This window comes from Ruditapes philippinarum, unplaced genomic scaffold, assembly GCF_026571515.1.
Source record: "Ruditapes philippinarum isolate M1 unplaced genomic scaffold, ASM2657151v2 ctg7179_1_1_1_1, whole genome shotgun sequence".
Taxonomy (NCBI): domain Eukaryota; kingdom Metazoa; phylum Mollusca; class Bivalvia; order Venerida; family Veneridae; genus Ruditapes; species Ruditapes philippinarum.
The window spans coordinates 3,221-16,338 of NW_026861963.1; the positions used below are offsets into that span (position 1 = coordinate 3,221).

At 34.4% G+C, this 13,118-nt stretch overlaps 1 protein-coding gene across 1 annotated transcript in view; it reads right to left on the bottom strand.

Moving 5' to 3' along the window:
• Positions 1-2,216: 2,216 nt before the first annotated feature.
• Positions 2,217-13,118, bottom strand: part of LOC132717472 (protein FRG1-like) — a 30,487-nt gene continuing 19,585 nt past the window's right edge. Inside the window, exons 6-8 of the mRNA XM_060700942.1 lie at positions 9,911-10,002; positions 7,094-7,204; positions 2,217-2,860 (exon numbers count right to left, since the gene is read on the bottom strand). Coding sequence (XP_060556925.1) covers positions 2,824-2,860; positions 7,094-7,204; positions 9,911-10,002 — 240 coding nt within the window. The 3' untranslated portion in view covers positions 2,217-2,823. The remainder of the gene's footprint in view (positions 2,861-7,093; positions 7,205-9,910; positions 10,003-13,118) is intronic.

A 13,118-nucleotide genomic window follows, 5' to 3' on the forward strand; every position in this document is an offset into this window, starting at 1 on the left:
GTTGATCCCTTAAGAAATAAAGAAGTAACAGTAAAAAATAGTATTTTTTAAGGAAAATTCTAAGTTCAAGGGGAGATAAATCTGAAAATATTGGTGCTAGAGTTATGAACCTTGTCACGTAAGCTGTGGTTGATGATAAGGAACATATATTTGAAGTTTGAAGTTGATACCTTAAGAAATGACAAAGTTATAGTGAAAAATATTTTACTGCACCAAAACTTTAATCTAAAATCTGGACGCGGACGCGGACGCCGACGCCGGGGCGAGTAGGACAGCTCTCCATATACTTCGTATAGTCGAGCTAAAAAACAGACTTTGATATTTTTATCATCTTATGTTTCTGACTACAGTAGTGACAAAAACAGAACATAGTACATTCATGTCACATAACATTTACAAGTCTTGTAAGTCTTGTTTGTATTCAATGGAATTACTTTCCTTACCAGGTAGGCATCAGTGAAAGCATTTTTATATTAAATATCTTTCCCCTCTTTTTAATTATGGACAGTGCATAAGATAAGTATAATTATGCAAAAAATGGTTCACAAAATATTCGGAAAAAATCTACAATAGTACTTAATCTGAATATAACATGACCTGTGCGTAGGAATAATTTGGTAAGGTATCTGAAATGAGCGCATTTTTTGCGCGGGACTTCTCAATTGCTGCATTGCAGCAACATATGTACTTGTAATCGTACAGTTTTACTGTAGATATTTTTTTACAACGAGTTAATGTCTTTCTATAGCGATACACTGAAGTGTATCATATTTCAATAAACGTTGTCTACATGTAAATGTCAAATAGCAAATATGCGAGTTTTGGGAGAAATTTACACCCACTTATAGTGTGTAGCGTTTATTTTTTTAAAGAAGTTTGTTTGTTTGATTGGGTTTTACGTCACACCAACACATTATAGGTCATATGGTGAAGTTCCAGCTTTATTTGCGGAGGAAGACCTCAGGTGCCCTTCCGTGCATTATTTCAGGCAAGTACGGGAACCTGAGTAGAACCACCAACGTTCCGTAAGCTAGCTGGATAGCTTGCTCACATGAAAGAATCCAAAGTCCCTGTAGGGATTCAAACCCACAGCGGTAAGGGGCAAGTGGTTTGAAGTCAACGACCTTAACCACTCGGCTACGGACGCCCCTTTTAGAGAAGAGAAAATTGTTGTTTTGAAGGGAGTTTTGTTGATTTGTTGAAGTTGGTTGAATCTAATTGTGGTAATCTTAATTGATCATGATTAATCGGGTGTAATTTGTTGTTTTGGTTGTTGTATTTTATTTTGTTGAGTTATATCTGTTTGGTAAGATATACTTGGTTGATATTGGTTAAATTGTATGGAGTGATTTTGTCTTGTCATGGTTAAATTAGTTGATGCTTTGTTTTTTGCCGATATCTGTAAATATTGGGTGCTTTAGTTTAAGATGTTTTCCTGATGCTGATTAGATTTTGTGAAGTTAATATTGTTGGTTGAATTTTTGTGGTTTATACCGTATCTAATAGTTGTAAAAATATTACAAGTAAACTGTGTTCTTCATTTTTATGTCGATTTTACTATTTTGTTTGATCAAATGTTTTTAGATCTTGATCAGGTGTCTTGTATTGTTTTGTATAAAGGACATATACGTGAAAAGATATTTCGTATCAGTGGTTGATATATGACGTGTGTTTGTTTTGGGTTTATTGAACGCTGCCTTTACTTGTTGATCTTGTTAATCATATTTTATTGGGTGTAAATAATGATCAGAGTTGTTTGTTTTGGTTGTAAATAATACTGAGAGTTAGTTGTTTACATGCATATATGGATTTGATATAGAAAAAGATAAAAACACCGAAACAACAGTGTTAACTAAACAATTACATGATAGTTTTCCAACTGAGAATATTTCAATTTTAAGTCAGGCGGTGCTGCCGAGCCTCAATATCTTGGAAATTGATTTTAGTTTTTATTTCTAAATCTTTCTTTAGATTAAATAACATCAAGGCAGTCATTCTCCTGACAATGTATGTCCTCACATTCCACTGTTTTGTCAGTCTACGGATGGGAAGTGTGACGGACAAAGGTAAATCTAAATAGTGGGGACATCAAAAATGCAACTTCTTTAAGGCCACTAAGCCTTAAAATGTATATTTCTTTTATGTTGAAAGGTAAACTTTTCATACTATGGTATTAGGCCTATTTTTCCTTATGTAAACACTACACAAAATCAAGCTTTATACATTTTTTACATATTTTAATGAAGAAATTCATTAAAATTATACAAATTGCGACAATGCTTAGGAGTTCATATACAATCTGTAGCATTTTCAAATACATTGTACATCTTGTTTATCAAAATATTTCTTGATAAGTTTATTGGCATCAATATAATCATTTTTTTACAATTTTACAAAAAATAACTATGTTTCGATAATAACTATGTTTCTATAATAACTTATTGATTTTAGTCTACTACCTGCTAATCATTAAAGTTCATTTTTTTTATAAATAATCATATAATGATAACAAAATATGTTTAGTTAAAAAAAGCCACATCCAAGCTTGTAGAAAAGATGGATCTGGAAACATCAAAACAATTATCCGCTTCCTCTTATTTATACATCTACATCACTCTTTACTGTGTACATGTATGTTTTACAAAGATCCATCACATGCTTTAATCTGTCTGGTCTTGTGTTACTTTAATAACAATAGTAAAACATTGGATTATGTATGTTTTACTGGCAATTTGCAACCATATAGGCCCATATATCTTCTTAAATATTTCTACCGAATAGACAGAAATATTCAGTACACAAAGGTGTTGGAACATACAGGTGTTATTTACAGTATCTGTCTGCTTTCATCTTTTCTCGTCTGAAAAAAAAAAGATAAAAAAAAAGATGATATCATTAATTTCTCACATTAAATATAAGTACATGTATGCCATTTTTATACAAGTCTTGTAAACTATTACAGTTTCCCTTTACTTGTTTGTATTACAGTTTCCCTTTACTAGAAATGTGTCTCAAAGATACAGGTGAGCCCACTTTTGAGTTTGAAAAAGTCAAATAATGTGAACAAAGATGCCATGCTACACATTTGTACTAAGTTACTAGGTAGTTCCTTGATGTATGACAGGGTTATGGGCCACCGCTGAACTTTAACCTCTCATTATTTCCTTGACCTTAGAGCTAGTGGTCTTTGTGGCATATGTACAACCCTTGTATCTGTATACCATAGTAATAGCCCGCCTTCATAATGATATCATCTGTCTGAGGCAGGCATAATTATGTGACAATTTTTACAGGTTTAGATGAAAATTTGCATGCAAATAACTCAACACATGCTATATTGCTTGTATTGTAAATTGCTAGGCATACTGGTATTTCTTAAACAAGAGGGCCCAGAGGGCCCTGGATCGCTCACCTGAGAAATAGGTCTAAAGGTCAAACTGGAGCCCCGTTTAGCCCACGAAACACAATTTGAAAACAAGGGACAGTTTAATCTGAGCAATTTTGTGTATTGTCACCATGGAAATTTTTGGGTAAATTTATTTCAAAATTGAACCAGTAGTTTAGATGTTGTTTTCTAACTTTAGCTGTGGCCGCCATGTAATTAAATACTTCAGCATGTCACTAAGTGAGAGGTGAGCTAATAAAAAGATGACAAAAAGAAAAGGAAAACATTGACCTGGCTTGGGATTGAACTGTCGACTTCTATTCCCTTGGGCCAGGTTAATTTTGACCCTAGGGCTTTATTTCAACAATAATAATTCACTAGAAGATGTTTCATGCCAAATATCTTAGCTTTAGTGCTTTTGGATTTTCAGAAAGGGTAAATGACCCCCGGGGCAGGGCCAATTTCGACCCTAGGGCTTTTATTTGAACAAACTTGTTAGACATACACAAGAAGACGTTTCATGCCTAATGTCTAAGCTCTACCTCTTTTGGATGTTCACAAGTTTTCATGTATACATGTAAGGCAAATCAATAACCCCCGGGGCAGGGCAAATTTTGACCCTAGGGCTTTTATTTGAATAAACTTGGTAGACATTCACTAGAAGATGTTTCATGCCAAATATCTAAGCTTTAGCTCTTACGGTTTTTTACAAAAAATATTTTTTTCTAATTTTCACTATATACAAATTAGGAAAATGACCCTCGGGGCGGGGCCAATTTTGACCCTAGGGCTTTTATTTGAAGAAACTTGGTAGGCTTCACTAGAAGATGTTTCATGCCAAATATCTTAGCTCTAGCTCGTGTGTTTTTTTTACAAGAAGATTTTTTAAGAGTTTTGTAAAAAAAAAATTTTTGGTTGCCATGGCGACCAGAGTTCTTTATGGAATTTAATTCTTTGAATAACTTTGGTAGAGCTTTATGCAAGGAACATCCCTGCAAAGTTTCAACAAATTTGGCCAAGTGGTTAAGGAGGAGAAGTTATGTAAAGAAATTGTTGACAGACGGACGCATGCACAGACGGACGGACGATGGACGACAGACAACGGGCCATCACAAAAGCTCACCTTGAGGACATTGTCCTTAGGTGAGCTAAAAAATAAATTATTTTCATTGTGAAAGGGGGCAATAACTCTTTTTCCAATTTAAAGTATGCCAAGAATGAGTCAATTTCTTTCATATTTTAACAAAAATTCTGAGTAAATTTTATAAAAAGGGACATAACTCAAACAAGAGGGCCATGATGGCCCTGAGGTCGCTCACCTGTATATAGCCAACCCCCCCACCCCCCCCGGGCCAATTTTTACCCAAGGGCTTTTATTTGAACAGACTTGGTAGACACCCATAAGAAGATGTTTCATGCTAAACATCTAAGTTCTAGCTCATTGGGTTTTTTAAAAGAAGATTTTTAAGTTTTTACTATACACATATAGTTAAAAACAATGACACCCCTGGGGCAGGGCCAGTTTTGACCCCCGGTCTTTTATTTGAATCAAACTTTGTAGATATTTACTTAAAGATGTTTCATGTATAATATCTAAACTCAAGCTATTTGGGTTTTTTCAAAGAAGATTTTTAAGTTTTTGCTATACACATATAAGGAAAATCAATGACCCCCGGGGCAGGGCCAGTTTTGACCCCAGGGCTTTTATTTGAACATACTTGGTAGACACCCATTAGAACATGTTTCATGCTAAATATCTTAGCTCTAGCTCTTTGAGTTCTTTAAAAGAAGATTTTTTAAGTTTTTACTATATGCATATAGGGAAAATCAATGACCCCCTGGGGCGGGGCCAATTTTGACCCGAGGGCTTTTATTTGAACAAACTTGGTAGACACCCATCAGAAGATGTTTCATGTCAAATATCTTAGCACTAGCTCTTTGGGTTCTTTAAAAGAAGATTTTTTAAGTTTTTACTATATGCATATAGGGAAAATCTATGACCCCCTGGGACGGGGCCAATTTTGACCCCAGGGCTTTTATTTGAACAAACTTGGTAGACATTCAATAGAAGATGTTTCATGCCAAATATCTAAGCTCTAGCTCTTACGGTTCTTTAAAAGAAGATTTTTAAGTTTTTACTATATGCATATAGGGAAAATCAATGACCCCCCGGGGCGGGGCCAATTTTGACCCAAAGGCTTTTATTTGAACAAACTTGGTAGACACTCACTAGAAGATATTTCATGTCAAATATCTTAGCTCTAGCTCTTTGGGTTCTTTAAAAGAAGATTTTTTAAGTTTTTACTATATGCATATAGGGAATATCTATGACCCCCTGGGGCAGGGCTAATTTTGACCTCAGGGCTTTTATTTGAACAAACTTGGTAGACACTCATTAGAAGATGTTTCATGCTAAATATCTTAGCTCTAGCTCTTTGGGTTCTTTAAAAGAAGATTTTTTAAGTTTTTACTATATGCATATAGGGAAAATCAATGACCCCCTGGGGCGGGACCAATTTTGACCCGAGGGCTTTTATTTGAACAAACTTGGTAGACATTCACTAGAAGATGTTTCATGCCAAATATCTAAGCTCTAGCTCTTACAGTTTTTAAAAAAAGATTTTTTAAGTTTTTACTATATGCATATAGGGAAAATCAATGACCCCCCGGGCCGGGGCCAATTTTGACCCCAGGGCTTTTATTTGAACAAACTTGGTAGACACTCACTAGAAGATGTTTCATGCCAAATATCTTAGCTCTAGCTCTTTGGGTTCTTTAAAAGAAGATTTTTTAAGTTTTTACTATATGCATATAGGGAAAATCAATAACCCCCTGGGGCGGGGCCAATTTTGACCCTAAGGCTTTTATTTGAACAAACTTGGTAGACACTCATTAGAAGATGTTTCATGCCAAATATCTAAGCTCTAGCTCTTACGGTTCTTTAAAAGAAGATATTTAAAGATTTTTCTTTTGGTTGCCATGGCAACCAGAGTTCTGCATGAAATGGAATTCTTTGAACAATCTTGATAGAGCTTCATACAAAGAGTATTCCTGCCAAGTTTCATTAACATTGGCCTTGGGGTATCATAGAAAATGTCCTTAGAATAAAATGTGGACGGACGACAGACGACTGACGCCATTTGGTTGGCCATCCTAAAAGCTCACCTGCACTTTGTGCAAGGTGAGCTAAAAAAGGATTGCAATCGTTTTCACTGATGAAAACATTAAGGTATGTGATACATAATCGCAAGCAAAGTAACATCACCTAGCTTTTGAACTTTTTGAGTTATGGCAGGCTCAATGTTATGGACCAGAAAAGGTTTTCTAACTGCATAATCACTACATGGCCCTCTATCCACACATCAACTTTCCTCAATCTTTCTTTTGTACTTTTTTAAATATCACAAGATTCAGTTTTTTTTAGGTTTCATTGTTTTACATCATTTCTATAACCATAGCAACCACAATGAAAAATATATAATGCCATGCATAATATTCATATGGCCCTATATCTACAAACCAAATATCATCAACCTGTATAAGATATAGATTTAGATATGACTGAATTCAGAGTCTTTGGACAGACGGCTGTACAGACAGACAGAGAGTAAACCTGAAGTCCCCTCCACTTAAACCAGTACGAGGACTATAAACTTGAACATACAACACACAGCAAACAATTATTAATGTGTTTTATTAAAACAATACCTGTCAAGCATGCTTTCATGTAAAGTGCCATCACGTCTAGCTTTCTTTAGGTTTGACTTATCTTCACTGCTAATCTTTAAATGTCTATCTTGAAAACTTTGAAACTTTTTTCTGAAAAAAAAATTATATGGAAATTTAAAACCATTATAAACTCCACATATGTAAGGTTGACATGCAAGCAAGAATTTTAGAAGTCAAATACTTTCAGCAATTTGTAATTTTGTTACCATCACCATGTGTTGTAGATTTTTAATGCATTTCATTTCTGTTTATGTTAATCAGTGGTGACAACAAAATTTGATATTTCAAATAAGAAAAAATACATTTTTAAATTGAAACTGGAGTTGATTTCTATATTCAAATTTACAATATTCAATATTAAGTTATTTATTTGTATGAATAAGGAATTTTGATAATTAATAACTTAATATTAAAACAAAGGACTACAATAAAAATTAGGGATAACTCTCTCAAAAAGGTCTATCAATCCATCATCATGCACAAGAAGAAAAAATGTGTCTTCCTTGGCATGAGCATCTATACACCTTATAGGCTGACAAAGAAGTAACAAAGGGAATTAACTATGTAATCAGTGCAAATAGACTTATGGTTCTTGAGCACAGCATTTCATTTCACTGTGCTTGACCATTGTATGAAGTTGCATTGAATTCCAACCATTAATTTGCAAGTTATGCACTGGACAATAAAAAGTAACAAAGGACAATAACACTCAAATGATTGAATTCCAACCAATAGATTTCATGTTATGCTCTGCGACAAGGAAAAGTAACAAAGGGCAATCACTCTATAATTACTCAGTTATGCACTGGACAATAAAAAGTAACAAAGGACAATAACACTAAAACAAGAAACATGGCAATGCCACGAAACCAGATTTTCAATTATCACCATTTTAGATAAATATGTTGTAGTTGAAATACAAATACAAGCAACAAACAATGTAACTATGTGCAATGTAAATCATGAATAATGAATTTTCTATTTTTAGAAACTGTAACCTTGACCCTAGGAGGCCAAAAAGCCATCCCCAGTGAGGTCTTTATAAAAACCTGCTTTACACCAAATTTCATAAAAACATCTTATTCCAAACTAGTTATTGACCAGAAACCTATTTTCTATTTTAAGTAACAGTGACCTGACAGGAAACAGATTTTCTATTTTAAGCAACAATGACCTTGACTCTACAGGACCCAAAAGCAGGCAGATGAGCTGGCAGGCATGCAACAACCTAGATAGTTTCTGTTTTATAACTAAATAAAGTTTGTTGTGATAAAAAGGATATATTACACTAATAATTAAATTTTACGGAAAAACAAAGGCCCATAATAAGAGGTAAAAACTTATCCAATCATAAAACCTGACAATACACAGATAAAGCTAATCTGTGAAAATTTGAACAAAATCCTTTGAGAAATGTAGAAGCAGTTGGGCAACAGAAGAAATTGTTCACTATATACTCTATATAAGGGAAAAAAACAAAGGGCCATAATAAGGTCAAAAATTATCTAATCACAAAAACCCAACAATATGCATCAGGGCACTAGATGACACAGCTTCTGTGAAAGTGTGAACAAAATCCCTTGACAAATGCTGGAGGAGTTGCGCACAGAAGAAATTGTTCACTATATATTCTGTATAAGGAAAAAAAACAAAGGGCCATAAGTAGGTCAAAAATTGCCCAATCACAAAATCCAAACAGTATGCATCGCATCAGGACACTTTATGACAAAGCTTCTGTGAAAGTTTGAACAAAATCCCTTGAGAAATGTAGGAGAAGTTGCGCACAGAAGAAATTGTTCACTATATATTCTTTATAAGGGAAAAAAACAAAGGGCCATAATTAGGTCAAATATTATCCAATCACATAACCCTGACAATATGCACCAGGGCACTTGATGACAAAGCTTCTGTAAAAGTTTGGTCAAAATCCTTTGAGAAATGTAGGAGGAGTTGCGCTGCGCACAGAAGAAATTGTTTACGCCCGCCCGTCCGACCACCGACATACCTCAATCTAATAACCAGATTTTTCCTTCGGAAAACCTGGTTAATGATTGAATTCCAACCAATAGATTTCATGTTATGCTCTGCGACAAGGAAAAGTAACAAAGGGCAATCACTCTATAATTACTCAAGTTATGCACTGGACAATAAAAAGTAACAAAGGACAATAACACTAAAATGATTGAATTCCAACCAATAGATTTGATGATATGCTCTGCGACAGGGAAAAGAAACAAAGGGCAATCACTCTATAATTACTCTGGATAGAGTTATGATTCTTGAGCACTGCACTTCATCTTAATGTGCTTGACCATTGTATGAAGTTGTATTGAATTCCAACTATTAGTCTTCAAGTTATGCTCTGGACAAGGAAAATGCAACGGACCGCTGGACTGACCAACCGACCGACCAACCGACCACCTGGTGACTCTCATATATCTATATATGGTATAAATATCAATCCATGCTAGAGATATTGACCTTGAACAGTGACCCCCAATTATGATGTCAAAGACCTGTAATAACTAGTAAGTTTCAAGTAAATATCTCCAGTACTTTATTGATCTTCAACCCAAAACTTTAACAAAGAATTTTTTCAAGTTCATAAAGGGCCATTATTCTATCAAAATCCACACTAGAGTCACGGGCTTCACATAGTGATTTTCTATTATAATCTCAAAGACATTTGTGAAGTTACAGTCAAATATCTTCTTTGAAGGATAAAGTATGAAGTTGTACAAGAAGCAGAAGCTCAAGTGGGCAAAATAATCCCACTATTTTATGAAAAGAGCTTACACATAATTGATTTCTGCATCTTTTAAAGAGCCTCTTTCTTCTACAGGTATTGAAAATTTTGGATCTGTTTCTCGTACTACATTAGATCTTATCTGAAAAATAAAGGTAAATGTCTATAAAATCTACCATAACAATATTTATCACACACCCGTGCCGATTTTGCGACTCCGTAAATATGGTATTGCAAGGCCGTGCATATATTTTGACGTGACGTCATTAGCGTTATACAAACTTTCACAACGCACAGGTGAAAGTGATTTAAAATGAAAACCTTTATTCATACTGCGGAACTATGCATCTGCTTGATTTGATATCAATTTTTGAAGAATGCAAGAAAAAATCAAGTGTTTAACCCATTACTTCATCAGCATTTTGTGCAAAATGGCTGTTTTCATAGAAAAGCCTCCTGTTAAAAGTTCAAATTGCTATTAAACTATAAAAAAAGACTTCAATGCTGTTCAAACTTGGCACAAATGTTGACTGGACCATAGACTTTGTAACCGCATACTCAATCTTAAATTTCCTGTTACCATGGCAATGAGGGGAAATCTCAAAATTGCCAAAAATCACTATATTGCATTGATTTTTCCATCAAAACTGATTTCAAAGTGCTGCAACTTCTCAATGGATAGAGATAGAGTCAAAGGCTTTTTTCAGCGTTGGTTACATGTTACCTTAAGGCCGACCTGAGGCCAAATTTTCGGTCTGTGTGAACTAGATTTTAACCATGAATGACATTCATGTTCAAAGCAAGAAAGCATCAAAACAAACTTTCTAATAAATATTCCAGATGTTTGGGATGAAAATATTACCTCTAGAATGTAAACAATTATTTATCATAATTTAGGTTGTGTAATCTAGTTTTTAACCACAGATGACCCATATTCAAACATGACCTAGAAACTATCTTACCAACCTTCCTGACTAACTTCCAGAACATTTGGACCTAAACAATATCCTCTACAGAGTTAACAAGGTTCTCCGATATTTGTTCTGTGCATACATGTGACAAATGAAATGTGGCCAAATCTGGATAAGTAGCTGGATTTTGAGGCTCAAATTTCGACTCAAATTTAAATGCGTGTTTGGCACAATCAGTTCAAAGAATCTATATTACCCTCAGAATCATTTAATGATCATATTTTTGATGATTATTTTATTGATCAATTATTCAATATTAATTTATTTCACCAAAAAAATAAATTAATAAATAAATAAAACAATTATTACAAACATGTAGTCATATAGGCTTTTTCTAGAACAGTCACATTTTCACATTACAGTTTGCATAATTATATTTGTCTTTTCAGTGATACAGTAATTGTCTATAAATTATTTAAAACACAGGCAATTTGAAACCGTGCAATAACTATTCATGAAAATGAATCACATGAATCGCTGGGTAACCTAGTTTTTGATCACAGATGAACTATATTTGAACTTGAGATAGAAATCCTATAAACAACTTTTCTGATCAATTTCCAGGATATTTGGACCAAAACAGTAGCTAGCCTCTAAAGTGTTAACAAGGTTTTTCAATATTTGGGCTGTATGACCTACTTTATGACCCAAGATGACCCATATTCAAACTTGAGCTAGAAATCATCTTAACAAAACATTCTAACCAATTTCTAGGACATATGACTCTAAAGTGTTCAAAAGGTTTTTCCATATTTGGGCTGTGACCTAGTTTTAGACTCCAGATGACCCATATTTGAAACTGCCCTTTGAATCATTTCACCAATTTACAGGATATTTTAACTGAAACAGTAGTATCTAGAATGGTTTTCCATATTTGGAAACCTATGGCCCACCCGGGTGGGGCCGATTTTGACACTAGATAAAAACTTTGTACAACTTTATTAGAGTACATATAGATGATATCATTTGCCAAATATCAAAGCTCTAAGCCTTATATCTCCAGAAAAGAAGTTTTTTTAAATTTTAACTTTACGTACATAATGAAAATCAATGACCCCCGGGGCTGGGTCAATTTTGACCCCAAGACTATAATTGAACAATCTTGGTAGAGGTCTACTACACAATGTTCAATGCTAAATATCTAACCTCTAGCCTTTGTCAAAACAGTGAAAAATGATTTTACAAGTTTTTACAATATACATATAAAGACAAGAGCCATGTCAACATGGCCATCCCCGCCGAATGTGTTTGCTCATTGGAAGAATGTATATGTAGTACAGCAGAATAATTCCATTTTAAGAGGTCTTTTGGTAATGAAAACTGATGGCTATAGTGATTACAGATTTGAAACCTATGTGAATACTGATGGCTGAAAATAACAAAGGGCAATAACTGAAAAATAATGCAGGGTAGGTTATCATTCTTGTTTGCTGCATCCCTCCTCAGTGAAATCTATCCACCTATGAAGTTTCAAGTTGATACCTCAAATACTTTTTGAGAAAAAAATTGAATTGAAAAATTAAGTATGAAAAATATCAAAGGGCAATAACTCAAAAATTATAAAAGGTAGAGTTATCATTCTTGTGCACTGCACACCTCCTGGGTTAGATCTATGCACCTATGAAGTTTCATAATGATATCTCAAAGGCCTTTTGAGTTATGCTCTGGACAAAAATTAATTTTGAAAAATAAACAAGAGGGCCATGATGGCCCTGAGGTCGCTCACCTGTATATAGGCCCCCCAACGTTGCAGGGCCAATTTAACCCAAGGGCTTTTATTTGCACAAACTCGGTAGACACCCGTAAGAAGATGTTTCATGCTAAACATCTAAGCTCTAGCTCATTGGGCTTTTTGAAAGAAGATTTTTTTAAAGTTTTTACTATACACATATAGTTAAAAACAATGACACCCCTGGGGCCGGGCCAGTTTTGACCCCAGGGCTTTTATTTGAACAAACTTTGTAGACACTTACTAGAAGATGTTTCATGCTTAATATCTAAACTCTAGCTATTTGGGTTTTTTCAAAGAAGATTTTTAAGTTTTTGCTATACACATATAAAGAAAATCAATGACCCCTGGGGCGGGGCCAATTTTGACCCCAGGTCTTTTATTTGAACAAACTTTGTAGACTGTGACTCACTAAAAGATGTTTCATGCTTAATATCTTAACTCTAGCTATTTGGGTTTTTTCAAAGAAGATTTTTTAAGTTTTTGCTATACACATATAAATCAATGACCCCCAGGGCGGTGCCAATTTTGACCCCAGGGCTTTTATTTGAACAAACT